Genomic DNA, 24,042 nt, shown 5'->3' with positions numbered 1-24,042 from the left:
ATGTCATTGTCTTCCTCTTCCTGTCTATACTGCAACTGCAACCTTGTACTAGTCTGCCTGAAGATCCATAGTCTGGAGGTGACTAAGATTATTCTGTGGGAGACTGAGGCTCTAATCACACTAAAACCAGGCCTTCTTTCTGAGTGACATCGAATTGATCAGCCTTGCTCTCATTACCTCTTTCCAGGCCCTGTCTTCAGAAAATAGACACAAACAAGATTAAGCTTGGTTTAAACTGATGTCTTGGTGCCTGAGCTTGATGACTAGTTTGAAATCCAGGCAGGCCTTGATTTCAGTGTCTATTACATGCCATTTAAAATGAAAGTGTAGTGACTACATGTGTAGGATCTGTACTGTGCTCCCTTAACCTTCTGTTTCCTCATTTTTAGCTTCTGTTCTTTTTGTGATTTCTCTTCTTATCCTTCCATCTCACTCAAGTGGAATGGTCAAAGGTCTAAATTTTTGTTCCCACTCCCTGAAATGCCCACACTGATAGGAACCTGCTGGCTTACTTATCCTTGACCCTATGAATTTGTTATTGACATCTCATTACCTTCTAGACATTTGAAATAAGCTCTTCCTGCTGAGATCTAGCCAAGAAAAAGAAAAACAATGTGGTTCAGCAAACAGGCCAACAAAATTTAGCACTAAAGGATTCAGCTTCCTTGACTCAAAATTAATGTGACCCTTAAAAGGTGACAGTCCCTCTCAGTTGTCCTCAGATATATCATAGTGTATAGAACACAAAAGATGCACTTTCACTTTGAACCCACAAGGAATCCTAAGGAGCAGGCTATAGAAACTCTAAAATAAAGGAAGGTAATTTTACATAACCTGACTAGGAAAGCATTTAGAGGGAGTCACATGTCCTCTTCTCTCTCTCATCTTACTCCCCCTCTCTTCTGTTCTGTCTTCTTTCTGTGGCTAAAGGAGAAAATGGAAGTACCCATTCTCTCTTTTTCTCTGTCTCTCTTTGTCTGTCTCTGTCCCTCTCTCCCTCTCTTTCTCTTTGTTTCTGTCTCTCTCTTCCCACTTTTTTTCTCACCAGTTTTTTGAGCTGGGATTTCTGCATGATCTCAAGTTAAAGGAGGCTCGACTGGATCCAAGAAAGGTAATCAAATTCCATCCTATTTTCAGTACTACTTGAGTAATTGTTTCTTTAAGACTGTCATTAAGAACTACCTCAATAATTTGATGGATCCATTATCTCATTGATATAGGCGTTTCCTCCTATAGCATTGATTACAAAACATTCAAGATATTTTATCCTGTGCAATTCTTGTCTAAGCTTTTCAATAAATCCTCTATGAAGGATGTATACAATGTGATGAAGTTCTTCCTTTTATATTTCTTGGATTCCAATGTATCCCTCAGGGCCTTTGTGTATTATCCCTCAGTCTTGCTATATGAGCAGCCCACCTCCTTTTCTTGTCTTGTTGATGTATTTCACATTATCTCTTGTATTTTCATCATTGATAACATAGGACAACCTACCTACATTCATCATGCATCTCTGTATCATCATCATCTCATTGGAAAATGAGCTCCTTTTGGGTAGAAAATTTGACTTTTGTCTTTACATTTCCAGAGTGCACTTTACTGCCTGGCACATAGTAGGCACTCAGTAAATGCTTGGTAAATAAATGAATGAGTGGATGGATGGGTGGATGGATGAATTTCTACATTGTCCTTTGAATCATTGACAATTTCAGTTTGCCAGAGGTCTTAAGGATACATGATTCACTGGAGGGAATATTAGTATTGAAAAGGTGGATTTTACAGATGTTTTTAATATATTCCACCCAAGATCCATATGCTTGCAAGTTCTCATTAAATTCCTCTTTCTCACTTGATTGAGCAAAAAAATTTTTTTGCATATCCAGTTGGGGTTCAGTCGGCCTCCAATCCTATTTTTCTCAATTTAAAGATCCAAAGAGTTAGTCTGAAAGAACTGGGAACCAGTCATGCCCCACTCCCTCCAAATCCCTACCTGGAGCACTGTCATTAACAAACCTCGTGTATAAGGCAGTAGATACCAGGATAATCCCATGGAGTCACAGAATTTCAACGTCAGAAGGTTTTCTGAGTTCATTTGGTCGAAACTGCTGGAACAAGAATTCTCTCTATGCAATTCTCATCAGGGCATCATTCATTCATCCATTATTTACTTATTTTCTTGAGATCTCTACTGAGGGAGCCCTCTTACCTAAATCAGAAATCTGCCTTCATGTACCTTTCATTCATTGCACTTACTTCAGCCCTCCAGGGGCACTGACTTTGTCTGATGGCTTCTGCTAGACTGAGTCTCTCTTGGTTCTATTTTGTCTTGGAGATGATGTTTAAGCTTCTGGGGAAATTAGGATCATTTTCACTTCATGTACTGGGGAGCATTTGACTCAAGAGTCAAATGTCAAGAGCCCCTTCATGACTGCTTTTGAAAGTTACCAAGCAAGGTAAAAGCAAACAAATGTTGATGACATCATGTGACAGACAGTGAGGGTACAGAGATAAAGATGAAAGTCACTGCCCTCAGGGAGCTCCCCTTCCAACAGGAAACACAACATTTATACATATTGATATATAAGGAACACATATGAAATGTTTACAAGGTAGTTTGGAGAAGGTGTGCCCTAGGAGCTGTGGATGACTGGAAAAGGCTTCATGAAGGTCCTGAAGGAAGCCAGAGATTTTAAGAGGTAGATGTGAAGAACTGAATTTCCAGCTTGGAGTTCAGCCAGTGGAAAGTCACAGAGATGGGAGATGGAGCAACCATGTCTACAGAGCAGTATGAATGGATCAGAGTTCATGGAAGAGAAGACTAGAGAGGAAGGAAAGGCCAGTTAATGAAGGTCTTTAAGTGCTAAGTTGTTGCAGTTTCATGTACCACCTTTTTTTTTTTTTAATTCTACTATGCTTATGGAAATGTTTGTTGTATTTCTTAAGTTCAAAATAAAATAAATAAAGTGTCAAGTTGAACAATGTATATTTCTTCCTAGAGACAATAGGAAGTCACTAGAGTTTGTTTAGTAGTGAGGTGACAGGGTCAGACTTGGGTTTTAGAGAAGTCATTTTGGAAGGGAAAGTCCATTAAATTTACTATTGATTATTCCAAGGAGGAAGTATCAAAAGTTCCCGGAAAGGACAGCAGTCTTAAATGTACTGAGAAACTCAATTGCAAATGAGTTTTTCCTAGAGCTGAATTATTGCTTACTAGAAATGAGGGGTCACTCTGCTGCTCAACAAACTCCAGTGACTCCCTATTGCCTCTAGGATAAAAAATAAGCTCCTCTGTTTGTCTTTTAAAGCCCTTCACAATCTGGCCTAGGTCTCTTTTCAGTCCGACACAGGCCAGGCCAGTCGTCCTGGCTTTCTCCAGATTCTAAGTTTCACCCATGTATTGACTCTCACCCATGACCAGAATTAACTTTCTCCTAACCTTAGTCTCACAGAATCTCCTACTTCCTTCAAATTCAATACAAAACCTTTCCTGATCCCCCAACTACTAGTGCCCTCCTTGCCTAACTACATTGCCTTTAACAACCTGGTATTAATTTTGTATTTATCCTGCATAGACTTATAAAGGGACATGTTGTCTCTCAGTAGAATGTGAGCTCTTAGGCAACAGGCTACTTCATTTTTTGTCCCTCCCCCCCTCCCCGCCTTTGTCTCCCTTGTATCTCTAGCATAATGGTTGATGCCCAGTAGGTGCTTAATAAATTTGTACTGATAATTTGGTTAATTGCCCAAGGTCACATAATGGGAAGGAGGGTAACATATTGGAAATACTGATGGATTTGGCAGGAGAGGAATAGAATTCAAGTCCCCAGCTCTTCTACTTACTAGATGTGTGACCTTGGCTATGTCACAATCTCTTTAGGCTTTGGTTTCTTCCTCTGCAAAATGAGGACATTGGACTAGTAGGTCTCAAAAGTCCTTCCCAACTCTAAATCTAGAATCCTATAGAAAGCAAATGGCACAGCCAGGTCCTATGTCTTCAGATCCAGCCTTGATGCCATTGTACTAAGCTGCCTCTGGGTCCCTAGTCATGGCCCCAGTGCTTCATTTTGTCTCTCTATATCCCTCTCTCTGTTCCTCCCTTTCCTTCTCTGTTTCTGTCTCTTTCTCCCTCTCTCTCTCTCTGTCTCTGTCCTTGTGTCTTTCTCCACCTCCCTCCCTCTGTCATTCTCTCTGTTTCTGTCTCTTTGCTCTGTCTTTCCCTCTCTTTGTTTCTCTCTGTCTCTCTATCTCTGCCTCTCTGTGTTCCTTTTTCTGTCTCTCTCTGTCTCACTGTCTGTCTGTCTCTTCCTTTCCCCTCCCCTATATCTGGCTGGTTGACTCTCTCTCCATTTCCCTGTCTCCCTCTCCTATTTAGAACTACATATGAATTTTTCATTTTGACAATAGAAACATGGGTGTGGTTGTGGATTTTTGGAAAAGGCACTACTGCCATCCATTTAAATTTAGTGTGGGAAAATTTAACTTGCCTGACCACATGAGGAAAGTTGAAAGAATGATTTGGCTGTATTGAATTATTTGTTGAATTGGAGTCAATTATGTCCAGACACTTGTGGGAAGCAGGTAAAGGCATTTGAACAGAGAAAGAGAATACAAACAGGTAGAAAGATAAAGGGCCATCTTGTGGGGAAGAGACTAAATTGGAAATAATGGTAGTAAGAGCATGAGAAGGAGCTTTCCATATGATGAGCCAGGACCCCAGTTGTGTGAGGAATGTAGAGAATTTTACAAAAAGCAGAAGAGAAGTGGAAGTAAAAGAAAAGCACAGACAACTTGACTATTATGAGCAGCCAGTGCATCTTGCTCTGAAAGGATAATTGGCCCAGTACAGCAATGCGCTAGTGTGCAAAGAAGAGACACAGAAGGATAAAGAAAACATGATGGTTGCAGATTAGATACAACAACAGGCCAGGTTACCCACCTGACCGTGGAGAAGCAAGGCCTGGCAACAAGGCTAGAAACTATGAAGCAATGTGGAAGCAGAAAAGCAGAAAGAATTACCAAAACCAAACTGAGCTGTTAAAACAGAGGGATGGACTAACCTACAGCCGAGGGGGCCTGTGTTGCATAGACTGAGAAAAACTAGGTAGGAGATCCAAAGGCAGGGAAGAAAAACAGGAATGGAAGGGGTTAAACATGATTTTGAAGCAGTGCATTAAGGATGTACAACTCCAGAAGACATCAGTGAAGTAGGGGACCGGACATTAGAAGGGGGCCAAATATAAAGCCAAAAATAATACAACCAGCATTTATAATACTTTAGGATTTGCAAAGCTCCTTACAAATACTATCTTATCTGATCTAGACAACCAGTCTGAGAGGGAGGTGCTATAGTTATCTCCCTTTTACTGAGGCAAAGAAAGGTGAAGTTATTTACTAAGGGTCATACAACCAATAAGTATCTGAGTCTGAATTTGAACTCAGGTCTTCCTAACCATGGCTCAAGCTCTCTATCCACTGGGCTACTTATATGCCCTTAAGTAAAGGAAAGTTTAAATGAGCAGCTAAGTGTAGGTAAAGCCTTAATTGTGGCTAGTCCAGTAAACAAAGGCAGCTAGGTAGATAGAGTGCCTGCCCTGGAGTCAGGTAGACTCATCTTTCTGAGTTTTCTTCCTCCTCACTCAAAACAAAGTCAAGTGCAAGTCATGTCATTACCCTCATGCCTTGGTTTTCTTCAGCAAGGAAGGACGAACACAACCCTAAGGTACTAACCTTTGATTATATTGCCCAAGGCTAGGCAATTTAGAAGAAAATGACACAAAGTTACATCCTCCAGCCCTTCATTAGAATGGCTCCACCTCTCATTATAATCTTCATTCTTCTCATTAATTGTTAACAGATCAGAATTGATTGCCACCCTCAGGAACATCCATTCTTCCAAGGGCATATAAAGCAAGAGCCCACCACCATGTCTATCTTTGATCCAAGTGAGAGATGGTCAAATGACCCTTCCTTTTACTAATAAATGCTAACATTATTAACAAAATTTATCCTGTATATAGTTTGCTTTGTATAAATTTACTCCATTAGATTATAAGTTCCTCAAGAACAGGAACTGTCTTTTGCCTCTTTCTGTATCCCCAGGATTTAGCACAATGCCTGGTACAGAGTAAGTGCTTAATAAATGTTTGTTGAACTGAATTGAAATTCTGCTCTGAAGCATGCATTTTGGCTACATGACCCTGAGCAGGTCATTTCTCAGTGTCTTTGGGCAACTCTCTAATTTCAGAGAAGGTGCCAAAGTGGGCATTAGTAGTGAGATCTTCACTGTAGTTTCTTGCACTAATTAAATCATAAGTCCAGTCCAAAAACCAAAAATCAATACTTCAAGGATCTGCAATTTCATCCATGTGGGTGCTGCACTAATAGCTCACAATCCCTCTGCTCCTTATTAGTCTGCCTTTAATGACTTGCTCTAGCTGAAAAAACTTCCCTACCTGGTGGCTAATTCTCTGGTGATGAGCTTCTCTTTAACTTGACTAGGCTGTTTCTGGGACAATAGACTTAGGATTCATTGTTGGGCCAGTACTTAATTTGGTGAGATGTGCCAAAGGTGGTGTTCTTCTAAAACAGCCCTCAGAAATCGGGGAACCTAGATGGAAACATCTCTTTGCCATGATGAGACATGACAGTGGGCTCTAGTGAAGGATTTACAATAATCACAGTCATATCTTACATCCGTGTTGCTCCTCACAATTTCCAAAGCACTAGAAAGTGCTTTGGAATACACACACACACACACACACACACACACACACACACACACTATAACACGCACTTATTATATAGATAAAATTTACATATTACATTATATAATTCTATATAACATAGCTGTATCATTTATAAATTATATTCTGTTATCTAATGTTTATGTAATAACATGTCACCCATAATAGACTTATATATGCTCCATATAGATATAAAAAATATATAAGCTACAAATTATATGTGTGTATATTCATGTATTTGTGTGTCCGTGTATATCTGCCCCAGTGAGGCAGTAGTGTGGATTATAATGACATTGTCTCTTCTCACATAGCTCCCTCTCCTGGTAGATTTAGGTAGGGCCTCGGAATCCTACTTTTAATTATGAGTTAACCCAGACAATCTTGAAAGCGCTTCTAATCAGTGACCACTAGTCACAACAACTTTGTTAGCTCCGGACTGGACCCTGAATCCTCCTTACCTCCACACAGGCCCATAGCCAAATCAGCTTCTCCTCCATACATTTGTATTGGCAATCCCCTGTTTCTAGAATGTTCTCTTACTCTTCCTTTCCACCTTCCAAAATCATTTTGTCCCTTCAAACACCACCTCCTTCATGAAACCTTTCCTGATCTCAGATCCTAAAAGGCAGCATGTGATGGGGTACAGGCTCTGGAAACCCTCTTGAACTCTCTTTGAATCTTCCCACTTGATCTGGCATTCCCCTGAGGCATCTACCCATGCCAGTGGACTGACCTTTCATTGTCTGCAGCTGGCCCTACCCTGGACTTCCCATCCTTGATCCTATCTAGACCCCATTCTCCCTTTGCCACGTGGTCCAGTTCCCTGGAGTTCCTGCCCTTCTCTGTTCCCACAGTCACCCCAGCCTATTGTCCATTCCCATCAAGATCCTCCCTGGACCCCTCCTCCAGGCACCCCAGACTACTTGGCCACTCCTAGATCCCTTCCACAGTCTTTCCATATATAAGAACCATCGCGTTTCTATGAAAGTGCTCAGATTTAATCTGCCCTGTTTGCATTAGTGATACCAATGTTCAGACTCCTTAAGAGTCTGGCTGATCTTTAATAAACCTTACTTTTCTTTAGGCTGAAAGAAGGCTTGGGTCAAATTCATTCAGGCAGGACTCTAGTGTTGCTTTTTGGGGTCCCAACACCCCTAACTCACCAGACAGAGCATTGGATTTGAAGTGAGGACCACCCCTTCCCTCCACACTCATAAACTGACTCCCTCCCTTTTCCCTCCCCACCACACCCACATACCAGGGGAGTGATTTCCAGAGGATTGAAGTCTCTATCAAACAAACAGCACCACACTCGCTGTCATTTACCGCACTCTCCCACCAGTAAAGTGCTATTATTGTAGTGTGTCATCATCACTAAAAGTGGTATTCTATAGCTCTCTGCTATCATGCATACATTTGTAAGTTCCTAAAGTTCATGAGTAATTCATCTGTATACCAAGCTCCTAACACAGTGCCTTTACACAGAGCTGGTACTTAAGAAATGCTTGTTGAACTTAATTAAAGTCAGAAGGTACTGGAACTGTCGGGCACCAAATGCAATGCATGAAATTAACTATATCTTAATAGAGAGGAAAGAGCTGGTTATGGGAGAAGGAGTCGTTTCAGAACAGTGCTCTCCATATGCAGACAGATCCTTAGGACCTCCGGCAAGGGTCAGAGTAAACACTCTATTAGACCACAAGGGAAGGAGAAGGGAATTAGCATTGAGGTGGGGTCTATTATGTTCGAGGCATTGTGCTTGAGCCCTTTAAAACAGGATAAAGGTGAGAAGACCCTGAATATGATCGCAACAGCCCTTATTTGGATCATTTTTAAAAGAGTGGTCGACCTTGAAACTCCCTTAAATAAGAAATGGACAAAAGCCAATTGTAGCCTTGCCTCCTAGAGAGCCAGCCTTGCATTTGGAAGTGACTATGCTGCTCCCTCACTTCTGCCTCCCCTCCCCTTCCCCTCCCCTTCCCCTCCTGTCCCCCTCTCCTCCCCTCCCCTTTCTTTCCCTTCCCCTTTCCCCTTCTTTGCCCTCCCCCTTCCCTCCCTTTCCCCTCCCCTCCCCTCCCCTCCCTTCCTCGAAGTGCATAGAGCACCAGTGCAGGAGTCAGGAAGACCTGAGTTCAAATCTCACCTCAGACACTTGACACTCACTAGCTGTGTGACCTTGGGCAAGTCACTTAACCCCAATTGCCTCATCCTGGGGCATCTCCAGTCATCCTGATGAATGTATTCACTGGATTCAGATGGTTCTGGAGGAGAAGTGAGGCTGGTGACCTGCACAGCCCTTCCTCACTCAAAACAAAGTCAAGTGCAAGTCAAGTCATTATTTCTCTGATGGCATGGTCTTCTTCAGCAATGAAGGATGAACGCAACCCAACAACCAACCCTGTGGAGGGAAGGGGAAGAAACAAAGGAAGAGACATCTAGATAGAAAACTGGACTTGAGGTCCTGAAGACCTGAGTTTGAATCCTACCTCAGACACTAGATCTTGGCCATGTCACTTTACTCCATCTCAGTTTCATTATCTGTCAAAATGAAAGGAGGTGGACTCCTTAAAGTCTAAAGTTCCTTCCAGCTTTATGATGCTGTGACAGAAGCTAACCCTTCCGAAGCCCAGGTGCTGAGCCAGTCACAGAGTGCAGGTGATCATGAGAGTGGAGGGCCCCAGGGCAGGTTTCTCCTGGGTAGTAAGACCACTGAGGGACAGGAAGAGGAGGAGGAGGAGGATGAAGAACAGAGTCATTATCGTTACTGTCTTACACATTTTTTCCCCCCAGTTCTACCCTGTAGGGTCAAGGCTGAATGAGTCTAGTCTGTCTTCAATGACAGCCCTTCAAACGTCTCAAGGTTATTATGTCTTTCCCCTGCATCTTCTCTTTTTCAGGTGTTGGACTAGGAGAACCAAAGGGTTGAATTAAGTAAGTTTCTGGATTCAGACAATAAGTACTGTGGCAGTTCAGAGAATGGGGGGAACCCTGAGAACCAGTTATTCATTCGACCCTTGGACACAAGACCTCTAGGAAAAGCTCGAGCTAGATATTTATTATTGAGGAGGTAGATGTAAAAACAAAATCTCCTCAAACTGGAAGCCTCCCTCCTTCCTCCCCCAGCCTCTGTTTTATCCCAGATGCATGGCTATCTTTCCTTTCTAGCTGGCTTAGTCCCACAGCCCCTCCTTCCACTGTCCTCTGAAACTCCCCATCATGTTGGACTGCTCTGGGCCCCAGCTGCACTTTTCACATCCATGCTGAGCCTACCAGGAGAGCTTGGTTGAGCCATAACTTCCACCAGCCCAGAATCTGTTCTCCAGAACTCAAATGGGAGTTATGACTACATGAGAAAACCAGGAAAGCAGATGGTCAGGTTAGCCACAGGGAACAGGGCAAGCCGCTGAGAGTGAAGGCTGACAAAGAGGGCAGCATGGGGCCAGGGCCCTCAGCTACCCCCTTCTGCTTTCAGGGCCTGAAGCTTTGATCTCTTTCTACTGCCAAGATACCAGTTGGCATTTACACTGGCACTGCAACTGAGGTTGCCAAAAGGCACACATTGGTTGTTTGTTTGTTTTTTTAAGGTGGACCACGATCGAAGGACTGAGTAAGGGAGCTAGAGTGATATTCCAGGCTAAGGACTAACCCCTTTACACAGAACCGCCACCCTGTGGGACAATTCTATCTGGAAGAAGCTAAGATGGACAGCAGTTCTGTGGCTTATTTTGATGCACATGGAGCCTCCAGCTCCCCACCCTGCATATAGCAGAACCCACCTCCCCAGGTTCCTGCTTCACAGTTACTCAACACAGCTTTTGTTTTTCAAGTCTTATGTGCTCCTCCATCCCCGCCCTCCTCCAAAATAAAGAGGTGAGGGAAGATTTTTTTTAAAGCACTTAAACAACCTCTTCATAATATGTATTCTCTGTCCAACAGACCTATTGCTCTAATGCTGCACCTGCTAACAAACATAATATTGTCCCTCACCTCAATATGGAAGAAGTTCTGCCCCCTGCCGCAAAACCCCCACTTGCTATACTTCAAAGCTGAGTAAAATGCCTTTGATTGACTGAAATGTGATTCCAGCAAGAGGTTTCTGGAGGCATGTAGAATTTCTCTGGCCCTAAGAAAGAGGCTGGAGATTCTGCTGACCTGGGACCCAGAGACAGGCCCTATGCAACACTGAGGTGAAGAGTATTAAAGCATACAAAACACTTTTTGTTGTCTTATATGATCTTTACAACAACACTATGAAGTAGGAACTGTTGTACTCCCATTTTACAGTGGAAGAAATTGAGGCCAAAAAAAAAAAATTAAGTGACTTGCCCACTGTCACACAGCTAAGTATCTGAGCCTTGATTTAAATATAGATCTTCCTGACTCTAGGCCCTGAGTTCTATCTACTTCTCATCTAGCTGAGCATGAGAAACATAGGGGGTTTTGCAAGATGATCTCTACATTCCTTTGCAATTCTACAGCTATGGACTTAGGATACTAAAGAAATCAATTTCTTTCATTTCTCTCTTTCCTTTCCTTCCTTCCATTCTTCTTTACTTGTTTTGTTCCTTTCCTTCCCCTCCTTCCTTATCTCCTTTTCTTCCTTTCTTCTTCTCTCCCTCCCTCTCTTCTTTCTTCCCACCCTCTTTTCTTCCCTCCTTCCCTTCCTCCTTCTCCTCTTTCTCCTTGAAACCCTTATCTTTCCCTTTCAAGATTTCTTTCTTTATACCCCACCCTCTTTCTTATCTTGTTCTCAGAAAAGAAGTTGATAAATTCATTCCTACTAAGATATAAATGACTGTTAAATAAGGGCGGTCAAATTAGGGCATTAATTGGTGGCAGCCAGGTTTTCTTGGTTCTATCAAAAATCACCTTGAAAACAACCATCTGATTAAGATCAGCCTTGTCCAGGGCTGAAAAGATTCTACTTATATCATTTGCAACTTATTTGGCTTTAAGTAAATCACTCAGCCTCAGTTTCTTTATCTGTAAAATGACCCAGTGGACTCTAAGATCACTTCCAGCTCTAGATCTATGAACCTAAGATAAGAAAGGAATGTTTTCCTCCATTTTGGCAATCATTACAACTCTTTGAGCTGAGTCTTGCCCATGGAGGAGACAGCAGAAGCATTGATCAGGGATGCCACAGGGAAGTTTCATAGAAGTCATGAGAAGGCTTGTGCTTTGTCTTCAGTTACAGTGAAGAGAGGGGAGCTTTGTCTCTTTTCAACCAATCTCTGCTGGACCAAACCAGATGTCTCTTAGGCAAAAAGTCTTCCTTTTCATGCCATTTCCCTCAATGGCTAGACTTCTTTTCTGAGAAATAGTTTTGCTTTCAGAGCTCTTAGGCATTGGAGACAATGGACTCTTTCATAGGCCTTTGGGCAGCTCCTTAAATCTCCCTGTGTTTCACTAGTATCTTTCTATAAAATAATAACAATAATTTGATTTGACCCCTTAGGTGTAACTTCCTCTCTGAGTTTTTATCTGACTACTTCAACCACAATGATGCTTCCGTCCTCTCAACTCGTATAACTGTTGTATAAAATGTTGCAACATATTAACCATCTCGTGATGCCTAATGTACTATTATCTGGTTACTTAACTCTTAGACTGCTATTTAACTCGATGTGTGGATAACTTCTCTCCTCAACTAGAATAGAAGATCCTTGAGGCCAGGGATCATATTTGTTACTTCTTTTATCTATTATGAAATTTGGCACTGGTCTGGGTATTAGAGTCAATCAGGTAGAAAACCTGGCTTTAAGTTCAACGATGTCCTCAGATTTTGGAGATAACAAAGAATTATGCACAATAATTTTGCCAAATCATTTCTCGTTTCATTTAGGTCTCCATCAACTACTCAACCCCTACACTTATACCAAATGACTTGTCATCCTATTCCACTAGGACAACTGGGTTTTCTCAACTCATCTGCTCTGATCCTAAGTACTTCTTTATAGCTTCCTCTATCCTCCTTCCTTCCAATAAAATGACAGAGCCCTTGATACCCTATCTTCCACATCCCCCAGGAATTTATTGTGGTAGTTATCTCGATTTTCTTTCTTCATTCTCTTTCTCTTCACTATTTTTTTCATCTACCTAGAGACATACTTATATCTTCCATTCCTACAACAAACAAACAAAAACACAAACAAAACTTAGTTTGACAAGTTTATATCATCCAGCAACTGTCTTCTCTCCACAGCTAATATTTTTTAAAAGTTGCCTACACCTGCTGTTTTCACATCCTCCCTGTACATTATTTTCTTGTCCCCTTGCAATCTAATTAATGTACCCAATAGAGTACTTATACAGCTCTTTTAATAAAGGTCACCATGACCTAGTGATAGCCACATTCAATGCCTTTTTTTCATTCCTCCTCTCTCCTGACATCTCTGTAACATTTTATATTGTTGCCAATCCCATACCTTCAGGTGACTCTCTTTTCCCTTTGCTTCATACACACCAGAAACCCCTACTTCTTTAACTTCTATTTTTGCTTTCTTTAATGACCTCTTTTCCCTTTTCTGTAAAGTAAGTGTTACTTTCTAGTCACAATTCTCTTCTCTTCATTCCCTATGTGCTCCTCCCTCCTTAGGCAATCTCATTCAAAGTCAAGGTTTCATCTGTTACTATTAGACATTTAGTTTCCAAATTCATACCTTTACCTTTGATCTCTCTTCTGAACTTCACCTCTACAATCAGTTCATCATCAATTCAATTCAATAGACAGTTATCAGATGCCTTTTATGTGTAAGGCTCTAGCAACACCTCAAACTCAATTTGCCTCAAACCAAACTTATCCACTAACGGTGATAGGAAGAAGGGAAGAGTGGTAATGGTTGATCATTACCCAACTAATAAGTCAAGTATGTTAACTGGACATAAGTTATAGAATAAACCTTTGCTTTCCCAAGTATCTTGGACAAAACAAAGAATATCCTCAGTCTTGTCAAAACTTATAATCACTGACTATCCATGCCCAGTAACTTGTGTGAGGAAAGATAATACTGCCAGATGGAATCTAGAAAGTACTGCTAAGGATTATGAAATCTTATTTAAAAAACATACAATAAAAAACCAGAAAAAGAAAAAAATTAAAGATGCTTGCATCACTTCTGCTAATTAAAGGCTGTAGTAGAGAAAAACAGATTTTAAAAGTGAATAGCTAGATAAGAGAATGGTATCTGAAAACAGATTTTGGATTATAGACAACAGCTTAATATATAGAAAATAGTCTTTTGGCCAAGAATGGAGTAAATAAAATAAGGGCCAGGAAAACACATATGTAAGGGGTCCAGAGGGTCCGAGGGAGGCAAAGCCTGTTCCTGTGGGAATGGTGCTGACGCACGCCCTGGCAGAAGCTCTGTGTGACCCTGGGACCTGATGTTCCTGCAGATACTGATGCTCTGTACAGTAAAGTTACAAGTGAGCCTGGGAACCCAGGAACTAGCTCCAGGAACAAGATAAGCTTCCTTCCTTACTGCAGGTGTAAGGATGTGGAATAGTCATGAGATGGTGAAGTAACAGGATGAGGTCAGCATGTATGTGATTGGTGGATACAGCCTTTATAAACCCTAACCCTCAGCTGAATAAAAAGTTGTTGCTAGGATCATCTTGTCTCCGGTCTCCTTCCTTCAGGGCCCACAGATTAGAGGCCCGTGGGTCAGGGGGATCCAGGGGGCTTGGGCCCTGACCCCGAGCACATATATTTGTCTGTAAGAAATGAAAACAGAGTAGTTACTCTTGGATCTGAGGAGGAGCTAAACAAATTGTGGCACAAGGATGTATTGGAATATTATTGTACTGTAATAAATGATGGATAAGAATTCAGAGAAGCACAGGAAGACTTGTATGAAGTGATACAGAGTGAAGAAAAGAGAATTAGGACAAAAATATATACAATTACTACAATAATGCAAAATCCCTGAAGCCTGGGACAGTTCACCAACCCCTATTCCCATCATCTCTGAAAGCAGAGTCCTACCTTGACAAAGAGTTAGAAAGTCAAGTATTTGACTGGGAAGATGAGTAAACATTGTAAAAGAACTCAGACTATAGAATCTTACTTTGGTGACAAAGAAGATCAAACATACAATCAGAAGACCACAAAGTCAAAGCTCCTACATCAAAAACCTCCAAGAAAAATATGAATTGGTCTCAGGCCATGGAAGAGCTCAAAAAGGATTTTGAAAATCAAGTAAGAGAAGTAGAGGAAAAATTGGTAAGAGAAATGAGAGTGATGCAAGAAAATCATGAGAATTGAGTCAACAACTTGCTAAAGGAGACCCAAAAAATACTGACCAAAATAACACCTTAAAAAATGTCAAAGAAGTCCAAAAAACCAATGAGGAGAAAAATGTCTTAAAAATCAAAATTGGCCAAATGGAAAAGGAGGTCCAAAAGCTCACTGAAGAAAATAATTCCTTCAAAATTATATGGAACAAATGGAAGCTCATGACTTTATGAGAAATCAAGAAATTATAAAACAGAACCAAAAGAATGAAAGAACAGAAAACAGCATAAAATATCTCAATTGAAAAACTGAAATGGACAGACCAAGACAAGCACAGGCAAGAGTTAATTGAGAATTTGGGAGCGTCTTTATTAGCTGGCGGCTGTCCACAAAGGTGGCAGCCCTGAACAAAGGTGTGTGTGCCTTTTAAGCATCTTGGCACTTCCTGGTACAGCCTTGCAGTTCCAATAGCACACATTTTTCACAGAACAGTTTTGACAGGGGTTCCTAGGTACTGCTAGGCAAGGGGGCACAACAGAGAGGGGGGCCCAAGCATCTGCTAGGCAAAGGGGTACAACAGAGATGGAGGCCCAGGCAGCTGCTAGGCAAAGGGATACAACAGAAAGTGTAGCCACTAACAGAAAGTGGCTACTAGGCCCAACCTTGCCTAGAAACTCAACAGACATTATCTCAACCCAGGGGCAGGGAAATAATGTCCATTTCAAAACTACTCATCTGGAAAGCAGAGCCAGGAGAGATGATTTTAAAAGTATTGAACTATCTGAAATCCCAGAACAAAAAAAGAGCCTAGACATCATCTTCCAAGAAATTATCAAGGAAAACTGCCCTGAAGTTCTAGAACCAGAGGGTGAAATAGAAATGGAAAATATCCACAAATTGCCTCCTGAAAGAGATCCTAAAATGAAAATTCCTAAGAATATTGTGGACAAATTACAGAGTTCCCAAGTCAAGGAGAAAATATTGCAAACAGTCAGAAAGAAACAATTTGATACTGTGGAAATACAATCAAGAAAACACAAGGTCTAGCAACTTCTGCACTGATGGATTGAAGGGCTTAGAATACGATATTCCAGAGGTCAGAAGAGCTAGGATTAAAACCAAGAATCACATACCCAGCAAAACTGAGTATAATCCTTCAGGGGGAAAAAATAGACATTCAATGAAATAGAGAATTTTCAAGCATACTTGCTGAAAAGACCAGAAGTGAATAGAAAATTTGACTTTCAAATACAAGAATCAAGAGAAGCATGAAAAGGTAAACAGGAAAGAGAATTTGTAAGAGACTTATTAAAGTTGAACTTTTTCTATTCCCACATGGAAAGATGATATTTGTAATTCATGAGACCTTTCTCAGCATTAGGGCAGTTGGAGGAGACAGACAGACAGACAGACAGATAGATTGATAGATACATAGATAGATACATAGATGGCACAGGGTGAGATGAATATGAAGGGACAATATCTAAAAAATAAAATTAAGGGGTGAGAGAGGAATATATTGGGAGGAGAAAGGGAGAGATAGAATGGGGTAAATTATCTCACAAAAAAAGAGGTAAGAAAAAAGTTTCATAATGGAAGGGAAGAGGGGGGAGGTGAGAAGGAACGAGGAAACCTTATTCTCATCATATTTGCCTTAAGAAAGGAATACATACTCAACTGGGTATCTTACCTACAGGAAAGTAGGGAAGAAGGGGATAAGAAAGTAGGGCAGATTAGAGGAGGAGGTGATCAGAAGCAAACATCTGAAAAGGGATAGGGTCAAAAGAGAGAATAATTGGGGGGTGGGATAGGATGGAGGGAAATATAATTAGACTTTCACAACGTGACTATTATAGAAGTGTTTTGCATAACTACATGTGGAAAACCTACATTGAATTGCTTGCCTTCTCAATGAGGGTGGGTAGAGACAGAAGAAGGGAAACAATTTGGAACTCAAAGTTTTAAAAAAACAAATAAAAAAATGTTTTTGCATGCAACTGAGAAATGAGATGTACAGGCAATGGGGTATAGAAATCTATCATGCCCTTCAAGAAAGTAAAGGGTATGGGCGGGAGGGGGAGAATGATAAAATGGAGGGTAGATTGGGGGCAGGGCTATCAGAATTCATACCATCTGGGTAGGAGGAGGGGAGAGATGGGGAGAAAATTTGGAACTCAAAATCTTGTACAAAGAATGTTGAAAACTAAAAATAAATAAATTTTAAAAAAAAAGAAACCCAAGCTGAATACTGTGTAATTAGAATAACCAAATTTGGTTCTAGAGAAGAAATGAGAAAATGTACAATTCTCCCTTCTTTGCAGTTATGGGTATGTAATATTCGTTCAGAGAAAGAATAGTTACACAGATAGATTAAATATAATAGACTAAAATTCTGCAGGGGAAGTTGGCTCTCTGAAGACCATGCCATATGAATATCTACTGAAGAAACTGTAAGGAATGAACTGAACTGTTGTTTCCATAGAAAACATGTACTATACCAGAAAATCTTTTATTTACTGTGGAATGAAGGAAAACAAACAGATTAGAGAGAAAATCTTGGGCATGTTGATTAACACTTCACTCAATTGGACATGGGTGCCTCATTATCAGCATACCTAAAGGTGAACAATCTCTTCCTTGTACTGTGGATAAAATCCACAACCTCAAAGACTGGAGGAGAACTGCATTCCACAACACTGTTATGAATATTGGGACTCTTCTCCTGTTAATGGTGAAGGAAACTGAAACATTCAGGGTTCAGCCTCTTATCAAATGAGAGAATTATGTAGACCAACATAGGGATGGAGTTTAGGTGTTTTCAGATAGGTTGTGAACCCTGAAGTGCCACCCCCTGGGAGCAAGTGGGAAATTTGAATTGGGAACAGGGCATAAAAAGCCTTGCATTTGTATGAGCAAGTGTACTTCATTACAGAGTTACCTGTTCAGAATGAATGTAAAATAAAATGTAATGAGAACTTTGCTGGCTTCACAATGACTATGTTTTCTCTAGAGTGAGCATGTTTCTCACAGAAATGGAAATGTTTAGTTGGGAGAAGAGAAGACAAGTTGTGGAGGAAGAGTGTGTGTGTGTTCGTCCTTTGTGCTGAAGAAGACCATGCCAACAGAGAAATAATGACATGACTTGCACTTGACTTTGTTTTGAGTGAGGGAGGGCTGTGCAAGTCACCAGCCTCACTTCTCCTCCAGAGCCATCTGGATCCAGTGACCAGATATTCATCAGGATAGCTGGAGATGACCCAGGATGAGGTGATTGGGTTTAAGTGACTTGTCCAAGGTCACACAGCTAGTGAGTGTCAAGTGTCTGAGGTGAGATTTGAACTCAGGTCCTCCTGTCTCCTGCACTGTTGCTCTATCCACTGCACTACCTACCTGCCCCCCAGAAGAGTGAAGAGATAGTGACATGATGACATCTTTCAAGTATTTTTTTTAAATGAATGCAGAAGATAGGTTAAACTTCTATTCTACTTAGCCTCTGAGGGTATAACAGAACTAAGAAGAGGAGTTGGTGGGTGCAGACAGAGGAATCTTTTTTAAAAATTAATTAATTTTAAATTTACAACATTCAATTTCACAAGCTTTTGAGTTTTAAATTTTCTCCCTCTCTCTCACCTTTCCCTTCCCCCAAAAGGCAATTTGATATAGGTTCCACATATACATTCATATTAAATGTATTTTCACATTAGTCATGTTGCAAAGAGGAATTATAACCAATGGAATGAACCACAAGAAAGAAAAGACAAAACAAAACAGAGAGAGAACAAACAGTATGCTTCCATCTGCATTTTAGACTGTAATTCTTTCTCTGGATGTGGATAGCATTTTCCATCATGAGCCTTTTGGAGTTCAGAAAGGTTCATCTTAAAAACAAAACAAAAAAACCCCCCAAGACCCCCCAAAAAACCAACCAAACAATAAAACAACTTCTTTAAAATTAGAGCTGTCCAAAATGAAATGAATAGACTTGCTTGAAAGGTAGTAGGGATCCCCTCCCAATACATTTTTAAACAGAGGCTGTATGGTCACTTGTTAGGAATGCAACAGAGGACATTTTTTTTTGTCCAGGTGTAGGTTGGAATGAAATCTTCCAGTTCTGAGATTCTGCTGTTCTATAGCCCTTGGGCCCCTTGACTCTCTTCTCCACTTCACTGTATTTCCTATTATATATTTTAAATTTTTATTTCATAGATTTTATTGAAAGAGTCCTTTAATTATCTAGTCCTATAACAGAAAACTTAATAAAATGGAGATGTATATGGCTCTTGTAACATTCTCTCTCCATCTCTAGAGGCTGTGTGTGGGTGTGATGATGGAAAGCCTGAGTTTTTTATGAGTTCATATAGTCACAGGTTTCTTCAAAGGTTCCTTGTTCAATTACCTCTCCCAGCCCACTCCAATGGGAGTTGAGTAAACTAGGCATTGGAGGGGACTTTGTGATTGAGTGTTTTAATTCTTCAGGGAAGGCTAGCTGTAGCCAATCACAGTGATTTTCTGCCAAGTCTCAAACTCATTATTATTAGTATTAATATTTTTGTATCTTTCTATCATTTTCAATACCCTCTCAAACCATAAGTCTCAGTTTAAATTTATGGATCAATTGTTATGGATCAATTGTTTTCCTGCTAAAGAGACCTGATGTCAAAGTGTGTCATTTTGAGTCATTTATCAGTCAGTCAACTCATATTTGTTAAGTTTTTGTGTGTCCGATGCTGTGTTAAGCTCTGGAGACACAATGGAAAAAAAGCTAAAACATTCCTGCCCTTAAAGAGTTTATATTATAATAAAAGAACCTGTATATAAATGGGTATATAAAAAAACAACAAATGAAAACCATCAATCAATGAGTAGTTAATAAGCATCTATTATGTGCCAGGCTCTAGCCTAGGTTATAGGTATACAAATACAATGAATGAACCATTCCCTACTTGCTAGAACACTGTTCTACAGAGGATCACTTTCCCCTGAAGAATTTTAGTACACTGGATTGTAACTATTATTTCTCTGAATGCTTCAAAATTTGATCTATTCATATTATGTAAACAAGGTCTAATGAAAGAGACACATGCCAGTCCTTGGGAGACACTTACCCACAGGTTGAGAAGTTTTATCAGTGTAGCCTTCTTGGGGACAAGATTGGGAAGTGAACTCGGTAGTTCACATCCAGATATCTTAGATTAAGAACCTACACTATTCTATTGCCACCGCCGAGGTAACTAACCCTAAGAACATTCTGAGACACCAGGATTTTGACCAAACCACTGTCTAAGATGACAACTCAAAATCTGCCCAATTCATGATCCTCTCCACCATCACCTGAAATAATACACCAATGTTTCCTCAAGAAAAGTGGAGAATCGTGGGCAAAGTCATGCCCCCTCAGCTCAGAAGGAAGGCAGTCAGTGAGGAAAGTAAGTCAGCTGTGTCTACAGATACTCAGTAACCTTGACTTAACCTTTTACTCAATATATCTTTTTTTTGTTGACCTGTAAATATAGGTATCCCAATTTTAGACTAAATCTTTCTTAGGCACTATTTGCTAACTTTGATGTTATATTCTTTATTATCTTCTCTATGCTCATGAGGGTCATACTTTGTCAAACAGCACAAATCAGATCTTCAAATAAACTTTGTAATTACGGTGGAATAACAAAACAAGAAGGAATTAAGACAAATTCAGTTGGGGGATTATTTCACTAAGTTTCTCCCAGATGAGTATTATTAACAGTGATTCACCTAGCTTCCTGTTTTGACTAATACTTTCTGTACCTAAGTGATAAACTTGTTTCTGGGGGCATAAGGACTATGCATGTTCAGTTTTTTGTACCCTTTAAATCTTGATGCTCAGGAGCAAAGTCCAATTCACTTTCCCACCCACACCCCCAATCAGTTACAAAACTTCCTACCTGTCAATGACCCGTTCCTTTGGGACATAATCTAGTCTAATCTTAATTAACTCTCCAGTATACTCAGCTTCATTCAGTCATCCCAACACCTCTGAATCTCTCAAGCTCACAAACCACTTCCAAACCTAGACCAAACCACTTCAAGTTTGTACTTAGTCACCTACTCAAAAAAGGAAACAGAAAGCAGAAATGGAAGTCAAAAGCCCAGGATCAAACCCACCCAATGAACTCCCCCTACTCTAGCTTCCATGAAAGAACCATTGCCCTGATGATGAGATGGGGAAGGACCTGATGATCCTCTACCCATCAGTGAATGTCTTTGACCCCAGAGGTATTTTAAGACATTCTAAGACATTCATTCCTCTTCCCTCCTGGGGCAGTAAGGTTATGTGTGACTCTGTGAGTGAAAAAAAAATTGGTGCTTTCAGACAGTAATCAAAGCCAAGAATCTCGGATATGGAAACAAAAAAGACCTTATGAACTCTTGGTTTTCATGAAGTGATAAGACCAGAAGTTGATAATCAAGCTGGGGAGAGATAGGGGTCCCAATATTTGGCAAGTAATGGGAGAGGAACATGGTGCAGCACAAAGAAGTCCCATTTGGTGTGCTCCATTTAGAACGACAGGTCAGAGACAGTGGGAGACTAGGCTTCTATTCTGGCATAGTTTGTGAATTCAGTGGAGGCTCTAGGAACCTCAGTTTATCCACTAGTAAAATGCCATTGGTGTCATTCATGTGCTGACTACCTACCGAGGGTGACACCATCAGCACTCAGACTCTGAGCTGACTTGCTAAGTCTCTCTCCTGTAATCTGCCAGTTCTAGATTTATAACCACAGGAAGCAAAGGAGAATTTCTCCAAGCATAGGATTTGAATATCTAGTGAGCCAGGTCAGCTCTAAGGCACAGGATGAATCAGAGGAATCTTGTTTTTCTAATGGATGCAATAAAACAATGAAAATAAAACAAAACAATACTTTTTTCAACCTTCAAGAAAATTCCTTGATATTTTCCTCCATCTACAAAACCTTTCCAACAGATTTTTCTCACACTAAATACTAGAATTTATTTCATTTTAGATGAAATAGGGAAAAAAGGAAGGTATACTGTAATTCAAGGGCCATAAGATTGGAAAAGGTTGAAATCTATGGACCTCAAAGGGCATTCTATGAAGAAAATGGAACATAAGTGAGTATGGAAACAATAGACATCATGTGAGGTTTTTTTTTTAACTGTGGAAACAAAATTTATTGTGAAAATTCGTAAACTGACAGGATTCAGGGAAGATAAGAGCACACAAAACATTTGAGAATGATCCCCTTCAGCTTGCACTGTGGAAGACAAGTCTCCAGTTGCTGAGCAGGGAGCCTGTCCTTCATCATGAGGTAGGTGATGATCATCCTCTTGCAGGGGAAGGCTGGAAATCCCAATCAGGGAGCCTGGTGGTGGGGTCACAGTTCTTTCCAGAAGAACGTTCAGAGGAGTAACAGCAAACACAAAGATGAGAGTCCACTGGACAGAGAGTCATGGGACCAGCCTTTGCTCCTGGAAGGGGAGGGCCAGGAGAAAAGACAGGTCTAACAGGGGCTGTGAAGTCAATAGACTGGAATTGATAAATGACGGAGCACTGGAGAACGTTATAAAACACCAGAGTGCCAGAGGAATACTCCAGGTACACCCCAACCCTAGGCACTGGGCCTTTCACTCGATATTTCAATGGTCCTGGATAGATTTGAAAGCAGTAATCCTCTTCTTTCTTGATACATTGAAGCAGGAACATCGAGTCACAGGAGTCCACATTATTCCTCCTCCTTTTTCTCCTCAGATAAGGGGCATAGATCCCCACCATCCACTGAGGCAGTTGACTCACATCCACCTCCCAGTACTGTCTGCCTGAGCTGAAGGCCTGCTTTGCAAAGACTGCATAGTAAGCAGAGTCTTCAGTATGCTTGGTCTCTCCCTGCCAAGCTTCTCCAGCTTTCACACTCTTCAGATCCTCAGAAACAGTTACACAGGGACTTGCTGGTACAGGATCCATTGTGATGTCCACCCTGAATTGTCTGAGCATCTCTATCATGCCAGGGATGGGATGTTCTCCCACCTCTGGGATGACAACCTTGGGCTTTTGGGACAACACTGACTCAGTCCTTCCCAGCAGTGTCTCAGCATCCTGTAGCAGATCCAAATCGGGTTGGTAACGTGCATCCTGCAGCTCTAGCATGAGGTCCCCAAGGGTTTGCACATGCTGGCTTATTCTGTCCTGGCTTGCCCCTTGCTCTTGTCTCATTCTTTCAAGACATCGGGTTTCTTCCTGCAACAGGAAGTAGTGCAGTTTGTTAAATTCCCCTGTGATCATGGAGTACCAGTCAACAACAGGTTTCTCCTCAGCAAGTGTTTTAGCTTCTTCAAAACACTCTGCCAAGTGACTCCAAATGTGATGGAGCTGCTCCCTGAAATCATGAGCAGCCTCTTCTACAGGACAGAGCTTATGAGTCACATGTTCTGGGGTTTGGGAACATCTCACACAGAGTAATGTCTGGTCATCTTCACAAAAGAGCTTGAAGTCTTCCTTGTGCCTGGCACACTGGCTTTGTCCTTGAGTGTTCTGCAAAAGTGGAGAGCAGAGCTGTTTGTCCAGCTCAGTCAGAGGGGCTAGGTGCTCATTGACTATTGGGAATTCACTGACCTGAGACTCTTGCCTGCATATAGGACAGGAGAAAGATGTAGCTTCAACTCTCCAGCTGGAGACACATGCTCTGCAAAAGCTGTGCCCACACCTGATGGTGACTGGCTCAGAGAAGTAGCCCCTGCAGATGCTACAGGTGATTTCCCTCTGCACTTGCTGCAGCATTTCCTTAGGCATCGCCATTCTTCTCTCTCAGATTGCTTCTTTTCTGGAGCAACTGAGATGAGACTTCAGCTCCACTCAAGGAAATGCTTCTGAGGGGAAGGATACTCTCCTTTTATAGGAAGGAACCCCACCCCTTAAAGCCCTCCTGGAGAAGGTATGAACTCCCCGGGCTGGAATCCTGCTAACTGTTAACTCTAGTTGACTGCTGTTAACTCTTGCTGGTTGTAGTAACCCAGACACTCCCCTACTCTTCCCCCTCCCACCTCCCAGAATTCACACCTCTGGTTGACT

At 41.2% G+C, this 24,042-nt stretch overlaps 1 protein-coding gene across 1 annotated transcript; it reads right to left on the bottom strand.

The window, feature by feature from the left end:
* Positions 1-21,899: 21,899 nt before the first annotated feature.
* Positions 21,900-23,815, bottom strand: LOC140517100 (putative tripartite motif-containing protein 64B). The gene has a single exon (XM_072628004.1). The coding sequence runs from the start codon at positions 23,767-23,769 to the stop codon at positions 22,297-22,299; it is 1,473 nt and encodes a 490-aa protein (XP_072484105.1). The 5' UTR covers positions 23,770-23,815; the 3' UTR covers positions 21,900-22,296.
* Between the last annotated feature and the right edge of the window lie 227 nt (positions 23,816-24,042).

Source organism: Notamacropus eugenii, chromosome 1, assembly GCF_028372415.1.
Source record: "Notamacropus eugenii isolate mMacEug1 chromosome 1, mMacEug1.pri_v2, whole genome shotgun sequence".
In the NCBI taxonomy this organism is placed as follows: Eukaryota; Metazoa; Chordata; class Mammalia; order Diprotodontia; family Macropodidae; genus Notamacropus; species Notamacropus eugenii.
This window is presented reverse-complemented; position numbering and strand designations above follow the sequence as displayed.

Bases quoted from the DNA above. Each gene is read 5' to 3' on its own strand.
- LOC140517100 (XM_072628004.1), bottom strand. From the start codon at position 23,769: ATGGCGATGCCTAAGGAAATGCTGCAGCAAGTGCAGAGGGAAATCACC.